The 23,111-nt window shown below is 39.6% G+C and overlaps 2 protein-coding genes across 2 annotated transcripts in view; both read right to left on the reverse strand.

Moving 5' to 3' along the window:
• Positions 1–8,719, reverse strand: part of esama (endothelial cell adhesion molecule a) — a 75,890-nt gene extending 67,171 nt beyond the window's left edge. Inside the window, exon 1 of the mRNA XM_023265787.3 lies at positions 8,261–8,719. Within this exon, the coding sequence (XP_023121555.1) occupies positions 8,261–8,327 (67 nt within the window). The 5' untranslated portion in view covers positions 8,328–8,719. The remainder of the gene's footprint in view (positions 1–8,260) is intronic.
• A 6,681-nt stretch (positions 8,720–15,400) lies between these two features.
• LOC111565632 (myb/SANT-like DNA-binding domain-containing protein 2) lies at positions 15,401–22,592 on the reverse strand. The gene is made up of 4 exons (XM_023265784.3): positions 22,148–22,592; positions 19,618–19,873; positions 19,459–19,522; positions 15,401–18,560 (listed from the first exon to the last, which is right to left on the reverse strand). The coding sequence occupies exons 1-4, from the start codon at positions 22,577–22,579 to the stop codon at positions 17,642–17,644; spliced, it is 1,671 nt and encodes a 556-aa protein (XP_023121552.1). The 5' UTR covers positions 22,580–22,592; the 3' UTR covers positions 15,401–17,641.
• Between the last annotated feature and the right edge of the window lie 519 nt (positions 22,593–23,111).

Raw genomic sequence — 23,111 nt, forward strand, 5'->3', positions numbered from 1 at the left:
AATCTATAAATGAGTTATGAAATACATCTTGTCTCGTACTTCTTGTTGCTGCAAATTAGAGGTAGGTTGCATATATATATGTACACTATATAAGCAACATAATCAATGATGTTACTGGTAAAACATTATTTATGCAGCCCTCTGATGCCCTTTAACATTAAATCACATTTTCTCTACTCTACTTCACTCATGACTGAGAAAGAGTTCATTTAATGTCAGCTTTTGACAGATCAGAAGTAGAATGACAGTGTGCTTATGCTTTGAAAGTCAGGGGAAAAATGTAAATGTCAAGGCATTATTTTCTTTGCCATGAAGTCATGACTCACATGAAGCAAAACAAAAACCAGCGACGCCTTTCTCAGATGTCTAAACATGTCATGTTTGACAGAGTTGCATTTTAAATATATAGTGGTCACAAATAGGACACTAATGTTACTCCACAACAACACACACAGTGAGTAGCTGTTCCAGCCTGGGTCACGTTCTAGTATTTTCTGACAAAGTAAAACTAAGAATGACATGACATCATGACAGTAATGTTAATCATTTGAACTGAATAAACCCCCTCCCATCTGCGTTCACATCACTCCTCCTTAAATGCGCCTCAACATGCAGCTGACGGAGTGATGAACACTCGTTCTGTACTCTCAGATATTTTGCATACTTATGTTATTTCTGCAGTTACTTACTGGCTTTTAAGCTGTTCATTAACGCTATGCTAGGTTGGCATAACCACAGCGATGTTATTGCTAACATAAACAGACAGGCAGTAACTAAAGCTAGGTTAGCACAACTTTAGTAATGCAAAGTAAATGAAAAGCATGACCTACGCAACGAAGCACGTGTCACTCATCATGACACATGGTAAAGAGATTTAAACTGAAACGGGAGACATGCTCTGACACTTAACAGCATTTACTGTTTTGTGAGAAATTAAGAATATATTCATCGGCAAAACTCCGGCCGATGACGATCATTCTGAAAAGGGCAGATTTAATCATCTGGCCGATAAATTGGTCGGGCCCTAATTAGAACTAAGGAGTAATGATTGCTGGAAATGTTCCTCTGTACCTCTATGTAGATATTCCATTAAAAATCAGCCGTTCCCAGCTAGAATAGTCATTTACCACATTAACAGTGTCTAGACTGGATTTATGATTGATTTAATGTTATCTTCACTGAGAAAAAAAACTGCTTTTCTTTCAAAAATAAGGACATTTCTAAGTGACCCCAAAGTAACTGTATTTGTAGCCCATGTGCAAAAAAATACACAAAACTATGTTTTACTGTCCACAAGAGATTGCTATCAGAGCTTGCAGGCATCTCTCCAGGCATCAGTCACTAATGGGGAAAAAATATCTTCACTCAGAAACATTCACTCTGCTACTGTTGCATTTCTGTCTGTTTATGAAAGAAAGAAGGGGAGGGACAGAGAGAGAAAGATTGAAGGAAATAAGGACAGAAGGAAGATGAAGTAAAGACGAACGGGTGTCTGTGCCTTTAAGAGTCCCCAGGCCAGGACCAAACGTTGGGAAAGTCGCCCAGTGCTTTTCTCATGACCCCTGAGAGGAGGCCTTCTTCCTTCTGGGTCCGTGGATAGAGATGAGATGTCACAGAAAACCCAGGAAAGGGACACCCCTAACAGTACGTGCTATGGCTGTGGTTGCGTCCATCTATGTTTACCTGAACACAATAATCTAACCTTGCTGTTTCTGTTATTACTGAGAACTAATTGTTATATTGGTGCAAATGTCAGCTACACGTGCAAACATATCCAGGCAACGTGTCACAGAACTAGTTATGTTTCTCCTCTGTCACTTTCCCACAGTCTATCTCATGTTAGGACTAAAAATATCAATGTTTGTGTAAACTTAAAAATAGTGGTAACTCAGTGAATATAGGGCAGGAGTCACAACTCATCAAACCTCCTGTGGTTTGCCTGAACATGGTCTTTAGAGGTCAATGCAGCTTTTTAAAATGCAGCTAATACTGCAGTGCTCCACATTCTGTAATCACAGCATTAATCCTTTGAATGTGACTTTAATTAAGGTAATATAACTAGATTAAGGTGTTTACATGACCCCGGGTTTAATTGAGGTATTTTTAGAATTAAACTGAGATTGAAATATCAATGTCAGAGTCACTGTGGGACGGGATTGTTAACATTTCTTGTTGGAAATTCACATCACTAACAGATGTAAAATGTTCACAGAGACAGGCAAACTGGCCACTAAGAGACATCAGAAGACATGCAAAAATGACCAAAAAGATATGCAAAATAGCCACAACATGATGCAAAAAAAGAAACTTCAAGCAATCACACAGACATACAAAATAACCACAAAAAGATGCAAAAGTGCAATAAAGAGATGTTAACAGCAAAGACAAAAGATATTAAACAAGAAAAGCGCTGACAGAGAGCAGTACATTGCCAAGGCTGTTCATTCCCTCATATGGCATTGTCAGAAATGTAGCATTGTTTTAGAAATGCAGCATTTGTTTATTAGTTATTGATGATCAGAAATCATAGCAACATAACTTCGCCGCATTCCTTGGTGTAATAATAACAGTGAAGAGAAGCAAAAACCTTCTGCCACAAAGAGACATAAAACAACCACAAAACAATTTAAAAGATATTTACTATGTCCGTGCCACATGCACAGGTATGCCAAAGCCTCAAATGGAACTTCTGGCAAAGTATGGATTGTAGATTTTTCAAACACATATATAATTTCTCTTGCACAGAAAGAGCTCTCTCTTTCCCCAGCATGGTGAGAATGAACCTGCACTAATCTCCCTTCAGGTTCTTGTTCATCTGAGTCCTAGTACAGGGTGCCAGTGAGTGTAAATACGAAGGATTACAAGGGGCATCGGGGCACTTGCGTGGACTGATGACTGGAGAGCAAAAGAGGAAAAAGTGGGCTGTTGTATGTCTCTGTCATTATGTACTGGTAAATCCCTCAATCTCTCTCCACAAATCAAAATTGCATCAGTTGCTGGGGACACATACATGAGGAGAGCGGGCTTCAAACCGCTGTAATCCTGGCTCAAAGTGGAAAAGGACTTTGAGCACATCCATTTGGTATTATTCTAAGAAATGGGCAATTAGAGATAAGGCTATAGTTGTAAGTTGGACAAACTGCAATCCATGGCTCTGCTTCCTGCAGTTTTAGGGGACATAAAATATATTTTGGGATTACGTGTTGTCATGGTGACAATGGAGAATGAAACAGGAAACAAACCAAATGTTGTTATATAGCCATATATAGGATATGCCAGTATGTCAAGCTTAAACACGTGTTATCTTATAATGAGGGAGGGATCAGGGCCCTAAGTGGCCCCAAGTTGAAATAATACGTGTGACTAAAAATAATTCTTGCAACACTCTCACTCACTATTATAAATCACTGACAGTCGCACAGAAATCAGCAGGGGCAGTGCAGGCACCCCACCTCCCGATGGAGCCTTTTGAAGCTTGTATGGACTGACCTTGTTAAATAAGTTAAGTCCATGGTGGGACTCACCTGGAAAACAAATGAAGACGCTCTTTTGCCAGACGGTGTGTCCAGAATGAAAGAGTAATTGTATAACGGTCAGTGCAGTGATAAGGCATACCTTATACATCGCTCTGGCTTTTGATAAGAGGAGTCTAGCTTCAAGATTAGCACGGGTAGTAATGCAAACGCACCACTGAACACTGTGTCGATGCTGAGACAATAGCTAATATAGTAGCTTTTTCCATTACACACCAGGAGCATCTATCTATTTATCTATTAGTTTTCCAATTTTAAGCTTGGTTAATCAATATAATTGCACTAACCATTCATTACATTACTGACAAACACAGCAGCTTATTAACAATCTAATTTCAAACACAAATCACAATATGTCTGAGTCTATCATGGGAACTCTGAGTCATGTGTTCTTCATTAGGCTACCTATGTGAATGAGAGGGCCTGAAACACACACCTAAAGAATTAAACCCTAATTACAAATGACAAGGACATCTCAAGCACATTTACTGGTAAGAGTGAAATAATAATAGAAAAAGATTAAACTCCCCCTGAAAGAGATTCATGTGTTAACTTGCCTCAGAACAAATGACAGGAGGGCAAATTCATTGAAGCAATTAGAAAACTGCATAATTAGGCACACTGCCTGTTGAACCTGAGCTCATGTAATCAAATTAGCTGACCCACACACGACTTTACTGAGACAATATTAATGAGTTCATGTGATTAAAAAGAAAAAAAGCTCTGCTATAATTTTATACTGGAAAAGCTTTGCATAAAAAGATACATCTGCTGGGAGGAAGCACAGAAGTTAAGAGTCACTTTCATGAAGAGAAGTAACAATGAAGTTTAGTCTCACACTATTGTCTATTTTCAGCAGTTCCTTTTTGAACCAGAGTACGTGTGTAACTTATTTCTGCCGGAACCAGAACACATACATTACCAGTCAATAGTTTGGAAATGTCTGTACTTTTGAAAGAAAGACAGTTTTTTTTCTCAATGACGACAACATGAAATTAATCAGAAATACAGTCTAGACATTGTTAATGTGGTAAATGACTATTGTAGCTGGAAACGGCTGATTTTTAATGGAATATCTATATAGAAGTACAGAGGAACATTTCCAGCAACCATCACTCCTGTGTTCTAATGCTACATTGTGTTAGCTAATGGTGTTGAAAGACTAATTGATGATTAGAAAACCCTTGTGCAATTATGTTAGTATATGAATAAAAGTGTGAGTTTTCATTTAAAACATGAAGTTGTCTGGGTGACCCCAAACTTTTGAACGGTAGTGTACATCCCATGTTTGGATTTTGGTACAGTTATCATAGTCTTTTCATGGGTACATTTGAGAGAAAAACATATTGTATATTAGAACTACATCAGAATTTTTAGATTCTATTTTTGCAGATGGTCAATTACAATAATTCCCTGGTCTACAATACGATAAAGAACGCCAAGCATTTCTTCAACCATATCCTACATGGTAGTGTCTTAACTATCCAACCTTACTAAAATATTCAATTTGCTTTAAGACAAGGAAATGTTGTCAAGTGCCGCATTTGAGAGTCTGGAATTATCAAATGTTTGTCATCTTTGCCTTGCAGCCAGAGTCATACAGAACTACACTATCGTTCAAAAGTTTGGGGTCACCCTGACAATTTCATGTTTTCCATGAAAACTCACACTTTTGTTCATGTGCTAACATAATTGCACAAGGGTTTTCTAATCATCAATTAGCCTTTCACCACCATTAACTAACACAATGTAGCATTAGAACACAGCAGTGATGGTTGCTGGAAATGTTCTTCTGTACCCCTATGGAGATATTCCATTAATAATCAGCCATTTCCAGCTAGAATAGTCATTTACCACATTAACAATGTCTAGGCTGTATTTATGATTCACTTAATGTTATCTTCATTTAAAAAATGCTTTTCTTTCACAAATAAGGTCATTTCTAAGTGACCCCAAACTTTTGAACGGTAGGAGATATTCAACCAAAGGACAAACCCTGCAACAGATGGTCCCTACTGAGCTCTGAACTCACCATCATGGAGTCGGCTGGATTACATGAGGACACTGAGACACTGAGACAGACTGAATCCACAGAACTGTGGCAAGTTCTCCGAGATGCTTAAACTAACCTACCTGCTGAGTCCCTCGAAAACTGTGTGTACCAAGACAGCCAGCGCTGTTTTAAAGGCAAGAAGCGTTCACATCAAATATTGATTGATTGATTTTCTTCTCTTTACTGCACTTGAATGAAGTTAATTAAGAAATTATTGATGGCATAGCCCTCCTCAGATAAGCAGGCACGCGAATCAAACAGTCAGCGATGCTGGAGTATGTAGTTACTTTCCGATCTTTAATTAACAGTGGGTGCTTTCAATTTGAGAGCATTATTTCTTATTTTATGTTCACATTGTGTAATGCTTTCCCTCTAAACTCTGTCCCCTTTCTCAAATAGCTCCTGCTTTGGTGCAAATCTGTTCTGCTCCTGCTCAGAAGTGTTTGTCTGCACAAATGTTCTGTGCTTCGGTCTCAGCATATCACCTCACACACAGACTGTTCCTGTGTACTCACTAAACTTCTGCTCTCGAATCTGGGCTCTTGTTGGATCAGTGTGAAACAATCCTGTCAATAGTCCCCAAGTGAAGTACATATAATAAGGCCTGAAAGGTGGGTGTGGATGCTGTAAAGCAAAGTGACGATTTCACTGCTCAGGTTGGCCTGCTATTGGTTGGGGATTTCTGACAAATCTCACATCTGAGAGCAGAAGTTTGGGAAGTGACACGAGGAGATGCATTCAAACTGAAGTACAGGACATTTGTGCAGCAACAGTAAATCTGAGTGCAGATAAAGAGTTCTAAGCATTAGCACAACAGATTTGCGCCAAAGCAGGGGCTATTAGAGAGAAGACAGGGTTTTGAGGGAAAGCGTTACAAAATTTGAGCATAAAATGAATTGAAATTGAAAGACCACATTCCTGATTTAAGATAGCAAGAAGATCCATCGTGGAGACTTTGAAATCCCATGCAGGCTTTGTTTTTAACATAACTTCAATCACTGATCAACTACTTCTGAGTTCGATAACTGCTCTAATTTTTGAGTGAAACACCAAATGTGGGAGTAGGTTTGCTCACATCCTGCTCTAACACACTCAGCCACATCAGGGACTCAAGGAGTGAACCGTTTTCCTGTCGCCACAGGCTGCTATTCATGAACATTTCCTCTCTGTATCTTGACCGCTGAGTGTTTTTCAGGACACACCTGCAGGGCGATTGATAGCGAGTCAAACACCGAGGTCAAGGACAGCTACTGTGTTTGTGTTGTCCTGTTGTCGTGTGACACTGAATCACAGCCGGCTGTTAAAACTCCAGATTAGTCAGTGGGAGACATTGCAAGAAATCACTCCATGAAATGACGTAAAGCAAAGTGTCACTGCAGGGGTTGAAGTGGTACAATGGACATGTTTCTCAGGTAAAACCCCTCCCTCGGGGACTAACACGTGAGCCTGAGATTGTCTGTGTCAGCACATGTGGCTGTTTTGGCAACAGCACTGAAAAAAACCCCCATACAGGCTTCAGGCTGCTGGGAGCAAATTCATGCAAAATGTGGAGCTCCAGCTTGCTTTCATGTCTCACAGGCCAAATGAAAGTCACCAGCCTGTCTCTTGGAACTAACTGGCACTCACCTGAAGCAGATGGAGCACCATAACATAAATGGATATCTCCTGTTTTTCCATATGAGAGGAGAGCGTTTCGTGAGGCCTAGTTCAAACTGAATGTTGGAGGCATTCACATGTTGTTTCTGTTGATGCTGAGACTTAAATTGAGACAAGAAAGACGATAAAAACGATATGCAAAATTCATGAGCAACGATTTTCTATTATATCTGAAGCCTGTTTTCACCTCCAGTCACTGTCTGATAGAAAAAGCCATACAAAACTACCCCCAAGAAAACCAGTCTCCTGAAAAATCTTAATAATCTGTGAAATGCAAAAATCACGCTTCCTTCGAGATGAAAATTTGACCAAAATTAATCATTTAAAACTTCTCATTCCTCAAAAACGTTTGCAAAATACTCGCGCAGCTGTACCGTGCCCCAATTTCTAAATCAAAGAGATGGCAGGGGGAAAAGTAGGCTGCATGTACTGTACAGCTATCAGTGAAAGTAGGAGTTTAATACATTGCTCGATAGAGTGACGGGGCTGAGCCAATGTTGCAGCAGCTATAAAGGGATTATTCTTCCCTGGAAGACATAATCATGTGTAACACACTTGTTTCAAATCCTGTGAAAAACAAACAGGTGTCTCAGCTTTAAATCCAGCCCCTCTTCTGCTGGCGCACACACAGCAGAAAACCCCCACAACCAGAGCTTTTCTGTCACTTCTTCACCAGTCATTAGGCTGTGATTAGGAATAATTTCAGTACTATTTATAACACATTTGACATGTTAAGGAGCAGAATATCTTGAGATCTGCTGGAAAAAAAATGGGTAAAAAATGCAGCGTATTGCTTTGATTTGCTAAGAGTGGATGAAAAGGTGGTTTAATTGACCTAAACTTGTGGAATAAAGAACACCTTGATTTGCTTCATTAGAGCTTTTCTCAGTCCCTTGTTTGCGTTATTTTAAACATATTTCAAATGTAAAGCTATAAAAGACAGTTTTGCTGTTTGCTTAAAAATTAAAAACACACGTGAACAAATGTAGAAATGTGAGAAAAGCAGCTCCTTACTGACCTGAGAGCCCCCACAGGAAGGTAAATGAGAGCAAAGTAAGTTTCCTCGAAGTCGTGAAGACCTCCATGGTGGATGCAGCCACTTCTCAGTGGGTTAATGTCCTTCAGCCGGCTTTATATCTGAGCTTCTGGTTTCGCCTCGGGCCAAGCTCTTCCAGGTCTGTCAAGAGGTTTTCCTTCAATCTGACAGCAGACACCGGGGAAGGTAAGGGACACTTCAGGTGAGGAAGTGTGGAAGCCGTCTTATCCCGCCGCAGCAGGAATCCTCTTTTCTGACTTTGCGGAGATGAGAATAATAAAGTCAGGTGGAAACTGGATCACCACCTCCGACTCGGACGGTCCTCCGCAACTCTTCTCCTCCTCTTTACGCTCGGCTGCATCTGCAATTTCCTCCTTATCGACGCAGCGGGGAGTACAACTCTGCAAGTTGTCATCCCGCGTCCTTTCCTAATGGAGAGAGAGAGAGAGAGAGACGTGCCATCTCAGCTGGCGGATCTAAAGCCAGCGTCAATTATAACAATCGTTTCAGTTCTGCGTTCTTTCAAAATAACGCAACTCAATTACGAACGCCGTTTCAGTGATCGCTTTAGCGAAAAGTCCTGCTTTTATTTTGAAAGCAAACCGTCACTTTTCTACCTGTAAAGTTCAGCTTGACGCAGTTACACCTGTTCTCTATTTCAGCGTCATGTGCAGGTGTAATGGCGACTGTTCCTCATGTTGTGAGGACATTGCACTTATTTATTTATACTATTTCTAAGCTCTATTTATTATTGTGACTTTTACATTTTATGTTCTTATCCTGTTTTTTATCCCAGAGATTGATTTTATTTCCTTATGTTTTTTTAATTATTATTATTAGTGTTTTTTATTGTGGTTTGTTTTTATTTATCGTGATCTTATTTATTTGATCTGATCTTTTTACTTATCCTTGCTGCTATATTGGTGAATGGCGGAACACTGAGCACTTTTTTGTCTTGTCCCTCGATCAAGTACCTGCCTGTCAGGTTCAAGTGTGTTTTGTGATGAAATATCAGATGCAATACTTTTTTCTACTAAGCACATTTATACCCACGGATATAAATAAAGTGACCTTGAACCTTGGAGGAAAGCTACCCTTCCTCCATAATTCCCCTCCTGGCCGTTATGTATAATCAAGTTTCATTTTAAGTCTTGGATAACAATGGTATCTTTATATTTAAATAGCACCGAAATCATTTCACTGGTCTGAGGAAATCAGAAGAGAGGCTATTCTGACAGCACAAAATGAGAAAGTACAAGAAAATAACACGTGCAAAAATGTCAAAGCAGGATGCCACTTCATTTTAAGCTTTTTATGCTGATTATTAACCACTATCACAGAGCTTATACAAAACCTTAAAAAGACAAGGTGTGACCTGTGTTTAGCCAATTTATTGGACTTTTATCATCTTTCAGTAATGTGTTAAGTCTTCTTCAGCTTTCCTAATGAATGAATTTATTGAGCTTAAACTGTGTTGCAGGAAACAAGAAGAAATGGCTAAATTAAAGTTTACTAAGGATGTCATATGGCCATACCTCGCCACAGACTATGTAATAAGAAACATTTGAAAATTAATCATATGTTTTTAAATGTAAATTATAGAGGCAGTGGGACTAATGGAATCAATCATTTAGTTCTGAATGGAGGAGATTATGTGAAAATTTTTTATAAAGGTCTCAGCCAAGCTGATTTTTTCTCAACAACAACAGAATATGAATTCTAAAACAATTCCTTTAAGTATCATGAGCGCTGTCCTAGCTGAAATGTCTCACTGCTGACTTACAGCCTGAATTTGCATTTAAATGAGATGAAAAGCAAGAGAAAAGGTGTTTAACTAAATTCTAGACAGGCATACTTTAGTGCAACTTGCCAGTTTCAAATACCCTGGCTCAAGCTTTTTCAACAATAAGCTCATTTTCAAAGCCTCACAACGAAAGCTCCATCCTTTTCCCTTGAAAATCTTCAGCCCCTGTTCTATCATGTGTGAAGAAGTGTGGGTCTGAAAGCAGAGAAACAGACTGGATTCAGCTTGATGTGAATTCCCAAGGTGAGCTCACCACCCTGATGTAAAAATATGGACTGACCTGTGCTCTCTGAGGTGGTCAGACCCCTTTATTTCATTTTCTAAGGTTGCCCAGTTGCCTCAGCAACAAGGGTGAGGCTAATGCAGGCAGACTGCTCAATTATGAGAGGTGAACAAGGGTTATTCCTGTGATTAAATCCAAAGAAGCAGGGCCCAATCCTTGTGGGGCTGAGATTTTGTTGTGTTGTTGTAAAGTGCATCACGGCCTCCAGCTGAAATCTACAGCATTCAAGCAAAAGCTGTCAAAACAGGTCTGTTTTTATTTAGAAGAAACAATCATTTGAGCACAGCAAAGAGGCTAATGCTGGATTCTGGACAAGACCGCTAACTGAAAAAGACAAAAGAAAGTCTGGTCAAATGGTGAGCAAACCTGACACCTGGAGGCCAAAAGTATTGCTTCCTCCAACTAATAGTCAGCCTAAGGATACATGAGAAAATATTTCTTCTCTTTTATTATTGTTTTATAAATTTTTCTTTTTATTTCACCCCATATCCTCATCCAAACAAAATAAAAATAGATAGTAATTACAATTAATTTAGTAAGTAAATAAAAATACACACTACTGTTCAAAAGTTTGGGGTCACCCAGGCAATTTCATTTTTTCCATGAAAACTCACACTTTCATCCATGTGCTAACATAATTGCACAAGGGTTTTCTAATCATCAGTTAGCCTTTCAACACCATTAGCTAACACAATGTAGCATTAGAACACAGGACTGATGGTTGCTGGAAATGTTCCTCTGTACTTCTATGTAGATATTCCATTAAAAATCAGCCGTTTCCAGCTACAATAGTCATTTACCACATTAACAATGTCTAGACTGTATTTCTGATTAATTTAATGTTATCTTCATTCAAAAAAACTGCCTTTCTTTCAAAAATAAAGACATTTCTAAGTGACCCCAAACTTTTTAACCTTCGTGTTTATATATATATATATATATATATATATATATATATATATATATATATATATATATATATATATATAAATAAATAAAAAAATATTTTTTTTTCTCCAGGCTCTATTATTTGGCGCATTTACTCTTGAGAAAAAGAAAAGTATTATACTAAAGTTGAGTAGGTTCTACCCTAGTTTAGAAATAACTAAGATGAAATCCTGTTAACACATAACTATCAGAACCACCTGAAAAAAAAAAAAAAGAACCACCTGAAAGTGATCCCGGCAGTGGCAAATCCCCAGAGACATTTAGTAGCTGAATATTTCTGGGGATTTGGCACACATGGCTCAGAACTGGCTGACAGTTGCATTGCTATTTAGAGTGAGGTGCAGCTGTCTGTCAATATATGTAGGAGTTAGGCGGTGACCAACAGAACAATTGCAGAAAAAATCTATCAATTGAATGCGCTAGAGCACTCAGAATCTGCGCAACTGCTCAGATAATTACAGTCTGGATTGCATTTACATTCACATACTGTAGCCACCATACAAGAGTACGCTATGTAACCTATACAGATTTAGACAGATATGTACCCTTAGGTTGAGCTGAGGAATTGTAATTTATATATTTGACATTTAAGATATCTTTTAACCCTTAGATGCACGAGTGATTGGACCCTACACTGTTCCATAAATAGATCAAAAATAACCCATATAAGAATCAATGTGGGGGTTTTTTGCCATTTTTTTGTCATTTTGGTTAAAAATACTAATTTGTATTATTGTTTGTATTATATTTTTGTCCACACAATAATTATTTCATGTTTGAAATATGTTTATTTTCACTTTATAACACATTTTGAACATTTTGATAATTTAAAAAGAAGAATATTACACAGAACAGAAATAGAAGAATGTCAACATCCATTTTGTTGACATTTTTCCACTCTTTTCCTCCAGCTGTTGCTGCTCTCGGTCCCTCCAAGTCTGTGCATCACCACTTGTATGACATTATCACTGATAAAGAGCTTGGGGTAGTGATACAAATATTACAATTTTGTTAAAAGTATCAAAGGTAACTGAAAAAATTAAATGGAATGATATCAAAAACATGTTTTTTGAGGAATAGCTGGAATATGTAATGATCAAAACTTTTCATTTCAAAGATGTTGCAAGAAAACAACCTCACGGTGTCATTTTTGACCCACTTATGCATCTAAGGGTTAAAGTGTCCACAGCCCAGAGTGTATTCAACTGCAGGCCCTACAAACAGGATAGGTACTGTATTCATATAGAGGGTGAAGGCATCGTCACCAAGGTCTCAAATACAATGTATTAAATCATAAACTAGCAGTTTGAGATTGAGAGTGGCACTCCCTGTGGGCATTAAAGGAGTGCTGTACCGTGGAATTTCACCTGTATTGTACATGGTTGATCATTTGCCAGAGACCTACTGGCTGATCAAAGTCTTGTCCTTCTTCCTATAAAACAGACGCACAGAAAAAAGGTTTACAGACTGATTGGCTTTAGACCATTTTTTTGTACTTCTGATTTTATTAACAACAGAACATCACTGCAGGACTGATTTATTAAAGGGTATTTATGATATTTATTAAAGTTTTTTATTGCTTTATGACAAAATGTCAGTGTAGTTTTTGCAGAAATGTATCTTGTTTGCATTCATGAAATCCTGTTACACACTGACTGTGAGCACAAGCAAACAAGCTAGATCAAATATACAACAGCAGGGCACCATGAAACATTTATGTAACATGTGTGTTATTTTTTCCCCATTGATCAGGAAAAATTTTCTATGTACGATGTAAATAAAACAATATAAATAAAGGAGTGAATAGCAAAATGTGGCATTAATTATTAACTAACAAAGGGCAGAATGCAGTACATGACTTTCTTTTTTTGCATGTCCTTGTGCATAAACTGCATAAAATCTAAAAATAGATATATAAATAGCTATTCTATGACATAAAATTCGTATTGTTCTCTTTTTGGTTAAAATAAGTCTGAAAAATGTCCAGATATTTGTTCCCATTCCAAAGGCTGGCTTTCAAAAGGTCAGTGGCATTATCCCTTTGGATACACATCACAGACATACACTGTGTTGTTGCACACAGTGTCGCTTTGTCTCCTTCAAATTATTAGTCCACACCTGTCTCTGTTTGTTTTTCATCCCTTATTCATGCTTTTCTATGCAGGCCTCAATATATTTTGTTTCTAGTGACAGGAGATTGCAGTCATTTCTGCCCTACCATGTGGAGATTTTCAGAAATAGCTATCTATGGCCATCTCCTGGCCATAAGAGAGAATGACATCTTGTTTCATTCTGCTGCTACGCTTGGAGCCACTGATTTATAAAATTACACAGTGGTCTATCTCTTCCTACTAAGCTGTGCAACTCGGTATGGCCAGAATCTACAACGTTTGCAGCTTTGCAAAGCTACACACAATTCACACAGCTTGAAGAGGGCATATTATGCTTATTTTCAGTTTCAGTTGCAGTGATGATTATGTTTCAGCAGGCAACAACTGAACCCTAACTGATGCAGTGAGGAGCTTCTCATTTCTTAAACTACCATGTTGGAAGACATATCCTGTGGTCATGGACAGGACGTTAATCTGTCTCAGAAGGGTCAAATTACTGGCCTGCATCAAGCAACGAAAACAACTCAGGAGATTTCTGAAACTACTAAAATCAGGTTAAGAACCGTCTAACACATTATTAAAACCTGAAGGATAGTGGTGAACCATCATCTTAGAGGAACAAATGTGGTCTGAACAAATTCTTGGATGATTGTAGGAAATCAATAGTAGAATACATGGCTATGTTTAATAGTGAAAGTAAGAGCATTTAAACACGCACAATGCAAATGGAACTCAAAGGATTGGGACTAAACAGCTGTGTAGCTCTAAGAAAACCACTGATCAGTGAGGCTAATCAGAAAAAAAGACTTCAGTTTGTTAGGTAGCATAAAGATTGGACTCTGGAGCAAAGAAAGAAGGTCATGAGGTCTGATGAGTCCAGATTTATCATGTTCCAAAGTGATGAGAGGTGGATGAAGTGATGCACTAATCATGCCTAGCGCCTACAGGCCAAGCCTACAAGGTTAGGGTTATGATCTGGGGTTGGTCAGGTTCAGCAACGTTACCTGCCCAAAGAATGAGGTCAGCTGACTACCTGAATATACTGAATGACCAGGTCTCTCCATCAATGGAGCATTTCTTCCCCGATGGCATGGGCATGTTCCAAGATGATGATGGAAGAATCCACTGGGCTCACATTGTGAATGCGTGGATCAGGGAGAATGAGACATCATTTTCACACCTGGATTGGCCTCTAGAGAGTCCATCCTACCTCAGCCCCACTGAAAATTTTTGGGATGTGCTGGAGAAGACTTTGTGCAGCAGTCCGACTCTCCCATCATCAATACAAGATCTTGATAGAAAATAAGTGCAACTCTGAAAAGAAATAAATGCTGTGACAGTGCAGAAGCTTATCGAAACGGTGCCACGGCAAATGTGTGTCGTTCTCAGAGCTGAAGGCAGTCCATGAAATATAAGAGTGCAACTGTTTTTTTGGACAGGCAGTGTATTAAGATGATTCAATGTACATAATATACATGTGTTTTGTTTTTTTTTCTTCCTGCGGCATCTATTTTCACCCTCTGCGTAAAATGTCGTTTTTATAGCTCTAGTATGTACTACATAATTGGCTGGCTAGGACAGACAATAGCTTTAGTATTAGTACTGTGTTTACATCCTTCAATAATATCCTATTCTAAATAAATGAGAAAAAACACACACAAAAAAGCACAATATATCCACTTAAAATTCTGGTGTTAAGCAGGTGTAATGTGTGCAATTTTGGGCTGACTTAAAAGAAGCTTCACTACAATAAGGCTGTCCTCAGAGGTAGTAATGTAGTAAGCTACCTGAACATGGCAACCGTATCAAAAGCTAATTTCTAAAAATGTATCTTTTTCAAGTTTAATCTTGGATCACTTGGATATAGATTAATCATATTTTTCCCTGAGCAATAAAGTGTGTATCTATTTCAGATTTTTTTGAAGAAGAAGATCTAATAAAATCTAGGTAAAGTACCAACACACACAAACCCGTGATCACTGTGCGGCAAATGACAGTGAGTGTCCCATTTATTGTTTTTCAAACATGTAAACATACAAGACGGTGACTTTGAAACAATCACATACAAGACATGGTGTCAACCAATAAAATAGAAAATATTATATTTATCTTTATATACTGTATACCCAAACAAATGAACATTGCAAGTTTGCAAAAGCCGGAATGCTCAAGAACATTGATATTCTTAAATATATATATATTATAGATATAGAAGATAGATTTCATATACATAGATTCAATATGGACTTGCCCGTTGTTTCTTTTCTACACAGTCCTTTCCTGGCACATTGCACATAACCTCAAGAATCGTGTTCATAAAGTTTGATTATTGGTCAAGGATGAGTTAACCTCTGCAGCTGTAGATCAGTGCTCTGATTTATACCTGTAAAAAAACAGATTATCACAAACACAGGCAAGATGTAGTGTTCTCTGCATCTGAAAATACCAGTATGTGGGAGGTGCTGGTAACTCAATGCAGTCAGTACAGTCACCTGATACCCACAAGCCCACAGCTGCAGCTAGAGATGCTCCAGAGTACTGGCCATTCATTCATACTGGCTAACTGACAGTTACACTCTGGCGTAATGTCAATGAATTCTCATTTTGGCTGATACCGTGGCAAAAAAACACACACAAGGACTAAAATCATAGTAACCTGGCAGTATTTCGGAATGTCTAGCAAAGACAAAACTCAGTGCTGTGTACGAGAGATTTTGCGTGTGCAGGTGCTAAAGTGAACACCGCAAACCTAGTCAAGTCGTTTCAATGTGCATTAGAGCTAGAGCAGACAAAGCAAAAGTCAGCAGGAGAGCGACGCACACAGCTTAAAAAGTGTGCTCCATTTGGTCGCGGCATTTCTTCGTCTGGATGGGAAGCATGGTCAGCTGATAATCAAACATCAGCAAGTGGCAGACATTAGGGATATCATGAGAACCACTTTTGATGCTGAAACTCTGAAAACATGTTGGTACTCGTTTTTCCATGGTACTGTAGATGTCATAAGTACTGGAGATGCTGGTTAATGGTCTATGCTGAAAGACATTCATTTGATTGATTTATTTTTATGGTACTGAGAATTGTGGATTTTCAGTGGTATTTGTAACAACTACCAAATTTCTAGTATCATGACCTCCCTAGTGGAAATGCCGAAATAAACCTTCGCGTAATCTTTTCACAGGTCGTAAGTGTAACATCTTTTCCACACAGATTCAGCCATTGTAAGTTGTGTGAAATGTTTTCCAGCATCCGGTCACAGAGCACACACTGGCCAATGCCGTCTGCACTGTACCAGCTAATACTGATTCTTTGATTTTTTGTCTGTACTTTGTATGGAAGCATCCCTAGCAACAGCCCAGTAATACGTGCAAAACATAAGGCATAAATCAGCCGTTACTCTTAGATGCCTTGTAAAATTAAGGTCCAGACCTCAACAGTCAAAGTAAAGGCAGTTTCAGAATAAATACACGCTATGGTCCCCTTGCTGCCTTGTTTGCTACATCCTACAGAGGTAGACAAATGCATACTGCAGTGGTCACCTTGCCAACTCTACACTCCCTGATGAGGCAGTTTTTATCTACACTAAACAAGCAGCAAAACGTTGTAGTGCACATCAGCCTAAAATAACGAGTACATACTTCTTGGATGGAGTGGAGCTCTGTAATGCGTAAGCTACAGATTCCACTTTTGTACACAATATATTTGCAATATTGTGGATCTTCGTTCATTTACATAAGAGTAGAATGAAATATCAGTTGCAAAATCTGACTGATCAACAGACAAAATAATCTGCATGTATTCTGATAATTGACGCAACTTTTAAATCATTTCTGAACAAAAATCCAAACATTTTGTTGTTTTCAAATTAGATGATTTGCTGGGTCTGCCAAAGCTGACTGCAAATGGAAGATGTTTGCCTTTTAGGCTGCTTCTCAAATAAAACAAGCGATCTGAATGCATCCTTCTGGGCTGTGGAAAATTACAGCTGGCATCTTTCACTAGTTTCTGACATTCTATGGTCAAACCAATTCATCGGGAATACAATGGCAGACAAGATGGTGAAAATAATTAATAGTTGCAGCTCGAAAAATAAGAAAGACTCTTGCACACACCCATGCTTTACAACAGACTGAACTGGTCACCTTTCATGTCGCCTTGCTGGCTGTAACATTTGTTAGTTGTATGTTAAGCTAGTACAAACCTGAAACACTGAGTGGTAGTTACAGCGGTTCTTTGTTGTTGTATTTCAAGGAGTAACCAACAGCAGTTTCGAGACACTCCACCAGGGAGCCGGCTGAGAGGAAGTCCAGCTCCACCTCAATGAATTTGATGTAGATTGCGAAACGTTGAGGCGAGTCTTCACCTCCCTCGCCGTCCTGACTTGTTCGGGCAGTGCGACAGTTCTCCTGCAGGAAACGCGTCACACTTGAGGGCTCACCGTGGACATAGTGTTTGCCAGAACCCTGAAAGTGCTGGAACAGACACTGCTGTATGGTCCTGTCCTCAGCTATGCCTAAGTAGCAGTAAGTAACTTTTGCTCCAGTCCTGTCGCCCTGTCCCACTCCTTCTCCATCAGACTGACTCTGAGCCCCGTTTTCTGAAGCACACTGAGGTAAGCTGTTATCTTCACTATCACCCTGGAGAGAGGTCTGAGCAGTCTTGCTAGAGGACAATGCCTCGTAGCCAACAGCGTATAGTCCATATGCCTTAGGGATGTCCCCAGGGAGGAGGTAGTGGGATGCTCCTTTGCTGCAGCCTGTCGCTCTGGACTGGGACACAGGGACCCAGTCTACCTCCATGTGCAGCTCCAGGCAGCGCGCCTCACTGATGGTAATATCAAGGAACTTGTAGTAGACATTCTTCCAGTTCATCTTCTGAACTTTGGTCATGATAATCCGGCCCTCTGGCTTCTCCGGGTTGAAGTACTCGCGAAGCCTCTTTCCCAGCGGCACCTGCGAGCTGATTTCAGCGTAGTGGTAACGCACGTCCTCACGCCAGCGCGTATTGTAGCCCACTCCAAAGATGGCCAGCTTGTTGGAGAGGTGGAGCCGTGAGAACTCAGTCCACGTCTGGAAGTGCTCCCACTTCAGCTCCACTGACTCAAGAATACGTATCACAGTCTGCATCATGTCCCTTTTTCTGCACACAAGAATGGAGAAAGTAACACAACATGTTTCCCAAGATAGAAAGTGCTGTACCAGCAGTGACCTAAGTCTCCTGGCCTCTTTAACCCAGACAGTCGATACTTTGGTAAATTCTAGCTTTGGCGCCTCCCGGTGGTTGGCGCCTTGGAAAATATTTTTTTTCAATTCTTTCGAAACTCACTTTCATGTCAGGCTTGGAAAACAAATAGCAAAACAATGCAGCTTTTCACACCCCTAACCATATGTGAAGATGCCATTAGAGGTGGATTAAAGTGTCTTGGACTAACAGAGGAGCTTTTAAGCAGGATTGTGCTTCAGTATGATGACACACTGAAAACAGAAATTAGGCCCTCGGTGCAGGGGTAGGTGTATGCTTTCCATGAGCAGTGAATGAAGTTTGCTAATATGCCGACTATTTAGACTTTAAAAAGAATTTCAAACAGAGTGAGAGTTGATTTCAGTGATATGGAGTGACTGTTAAGCTTGGGGTAATGTGATAAGTATTGCTTAAAGGATCAGAGAACTTAAAGGAAACATGCCCGAACACCTCGACTGTTACAAGGCCCCACAAGACTAGCTTAGTTTTTGCATTACTGGATCATGGATTACTGGGTAGTACTATCAAAACAGACACCGGCAGACAGCTTTTCCACACAGACTGATTTGTTTAACAACAAACTTGAAACAATTTCCTTAGAGAGTCTTAGTTCCACTGACTAAGATCACTGGAATTGCCCTGATCTCTTTGAACACATATTTGCTCTGTCAGACTGAGTATTAATTCAAGAGACATGACAGTAATTTGCATTATTTTAACTTACCACACAAACTTTATATCAAACATGTTCAATTTACAGACACAGTGAAGTCGGTCTCTGTTCCAGATGACTTACTGGGTTTGTTCTGAGAGCTCTGCTTGAATCTGTAGAGCTCTGTTTTTAGGCACCTGGATTTCTTCTAGTGGGAAACAAACAAACACAAATATCAGTTCTAGCCAACCTTTTTGTGCCATTTATTGCTATCCGTCCTCTGTTTTCTAACACACATCTTACCCGTCTCCATGTCTCCCTCCTGGAATGCTGAGTCCAGCACCTGGTTGCACCAGTCCTCCTGGGAGAAGTCCTCCAGGGTGCTGCCATCAGACTCCATCTCCTGATACAGCCCACTGCTGTTAATCAGCACAGGTGCACAGCTCTGGGAGTCCCAGCCTCCCTGACCGAACACCTTCTCCAGCTGCTCTATAGTGTAGCTGCTCTTCCTTTTGCCGATGCCATGCTCCTTCACACGGCTGTAGCAGCGCCGCAGCGTCTGGATGTGACAGGAGGATAGGATTTACTCAGCTGTTTGTCAAGTAACTGCTCATTTTTAAGACAGTTCTACAGAGAGGAAACTGGCTCACATTAACGACCACAGCAGTTTCAATTTGTCTATATTTTCAGACCTTTCCATAAGCACCAGCTGGTAACTAACCATTTAAATCCAGTTGGCTACATTACTAAGTTAATTTTAAACATTATGAACAACCTGAAATTTCTGAAGAAAAACAAGTTCAATTTCAACAGTATTATGCCTCAGTTTATCATTTACACATTACAACTTAGAGATCACAGTGTGTCTACAAAGGCAAAGAACATTTAGTCGCAGGTATCTGGAACTGAATGACATAGTATTTTACTTTATGATCAAAACGACAAAAGTCAGACAAAAAAACAACAAAAACAAGACAAAGTATCACAAAAATGAGACACAAAATGACAAAAAAGGCAAAAAACAACAAAAGCGAGAAACAAAATGACAAAAAATTAGACAAAATATGAAACAAAACAAAAAAGACACAAAAAATTAGACAAAAAAAGTTACAAAGCGGCAAAAAAATGGACAAATGACACAAGCAAGACAAAAAAGACACAAAACAACAAAAATGGTGCACAAAACAACGAAAAAAGCAAATCACAGGATGACAAAAATACGACAAAAAACACAAGCGGGACAAATAGGAAACATAAGATGACAAAAATGAGAAACAAAACAACAAAAACATGAGACAAAAAAAGACAAATACCAACAAAAACAAGACAAAATATTACAAAAATGAGACACAAAACAACTAAAGAACAATGAGCAATATAGTATTTTACTGTATGATCAAAACAACTTGTCAAGGTCGAGAAATTATTTTAAATTTATAATTTTACAAAAAGGTATGGTAATTTCCCAATTTTTGTCCAGTAAAAAGATATGAAAATGATTATGTTTATGTTGTTGCAGTCTGTACCAAACAAGTATGTTCTTGTTTGGTACAGACAAGAATAAGATTTGTAGGCAGGGGCAACTGTACAGCACCATGATGCTTCAGGTCATTTGATTTTTAGGTGAAATACAGAGGAAAAGACTGAATATTTCATATATTATCAGAAAATATTAAACTCATAAAGAAACACTGAGGACAGGGGCACACTATCAGCTCTGACTGCTGTGTGTCAGATCTGTTCGAAACACCAGCAGTCCTTAAGCAAAAAACAACTGTGCATGCATCTGCTTGATGCTAATAATGGTAATGGTTACAGTTACAGCCTCTTTGATTCAGGGCTGGGAAAAGAGGGCACTGGTACTCCTGAGCTCCAGTATGAGAATAGTAACACGAGGAGTCACACTGTCACCCCTTAGCATGAGGAAACTAGCAATTTTTCACTGTATCCGCATACATGTTCACTAAGACCAGGAGAGGAAATATTACGCAAATTTCAAGTTTCTTTACTGGCCATTGGTCTGATTTAAAACTGATTTCCTCCTTTCACTGGTCTATAAAACTCCCAATGGTCTTGGTCCTACCAGTTCATTAGATTTGCTTTGATCCTATGAAACTTCTACAAAAACCAAATGACATCCAAAATCAGACCAAAACCCACAGAGAAGCATCATTTTTGTTATTATGCTCTACTTCACAGAAAATGAGAAAATGCTGATATTTTTACAAGAAAACTCAAGTTTTTCTTGAGCCTGACATTAGAGTATATTTTTATTCAATGCTTTTATGCATTTTATATATATATGATTTTATATGAGTCACAACAACAATGTTTAGCACTTAGTGTATTTATACAAAAGAAGTAAATGGTCACGGGTAGGTTGACAGTTAAAGCAGGGGGGTCAAATTCATGTTGCATTTATATGAAGTACTGACACAAGTTTGTATTGACCCACTGTAAAACATCTGTATCACGTGTCTGTCACAGGCAGGAGGTGAATAAATGAATGAATGAATGAATGAATGAATGAATGAATGAATGAATGAATGAATGAATGAGAGCTTTGGTCACATGCTGACTTCAGATTTATAAAGCCAGTTTATGGGTCTGTGAGTGATGAATGTACTGTAAGTAAAATGAATTTAGTAACCACTGATTTAAGCAAAGGGGGCTGCAATCTAACGAGTGTATTAGCTGTCACGAAGCTGTTACTAGACTCATTTCGGGGTGAGCAGCCCACTCAGGTCAGAGTCAGAGCCTCAGCTCCAGGTCCTGGTGATGGAGAATGGACATGGACCGTTAGAGCCATTGTTGTGTCGTCATAACCTTTTACCTTCATCCTCTCCCGGCACTGGGACGGGGTCCTCTCGTATCCCAGCTCCGACAGGGCTCTGGACACCCGCTCGTACATGGCAGGACCGGGGGCCTTGCCGGAGAACACGGTGCCGGCCACCTCCAGCTGTTGCATCCTCGCCTCCGTCAGCCTCTCGTTGCCCCAGACCGCGATGAGGGCGTTCGTCTCGGACGGCGTCCACGACATCCCTCGGCAAGCCGTGAAGCTGTTGGAGGAGGATGAGGCCGCCGTCCGGCCCGCAGTCCCAGAGCCCACGTTCAAAGGCGAGAAGCGGTTAGGTGTCGAGGGATTGGAGTGGTATTGATTACTGTCACTCAAATCCTCCGACTCAGGGGATGGCACCTCGGTTTTCGGTATCTTTAACGGCGTCGATATCTCTGGAGAATGCTCCGCGTTACTGGACGCCGCCATGTTGCCTCTGTTGCTAAGGGGCGGGGGAGGGAGGGTGACGTTAGAGAGAGAGGAGGAAAGCACGGCGCGGATCCCAAGAGCTGCACAGGATCCGATCATCTGGAGAAAGTTGTTCTTCATAGAATGAATTTAGCACCTCAAATGTGATAAAAAACACGGTAGAGGTGTGCAGGGGGGAGACAACATGTGATGTGTGAGTTTATGTACAGTTCTGTTCATGGTTTTCAAGTTTGGATTTTTTTATTTTGTTCATGTGTTCAATTTTTTCCAGCAACTTTGACTTGTCATAGTAGGGAGACATTACTCAGGTCTGCTCCTCTCCCAGTTAAGATAACACCAGTGGTGTAGTCTAGTTTTTTCTAGTGGGTATACTCCAATTTTTCCCCTTCCAGCCTCATAAACCAAAGCCAGGTCAAGTTCTCATATATGTGTGCCAATTAGCTAGTTATAGATGTGATAAAGTCAGCAAGCTCCTCCTCCCTGCCATCAGGTAAAGCTGATGTTTCCTCTTCATCAGGCTCCCTTTCCTAAA

The sequence above is a fragment of the Amphiprion ocellaris genome, chromosome 14, assembly GCF_022539595.1.
Source record: "Amphiprion ocellaris isolate individual 3 ecotype Okinawa chromosome 14, ASM2253959v1, whole genome shotgun sequence".
Taxonomy (NCBI): Eukaryota; Metazoa; Chordata; class Actinopteri; family Pomacentridae; genus Amphiprion; species Amphiprion ocellaris.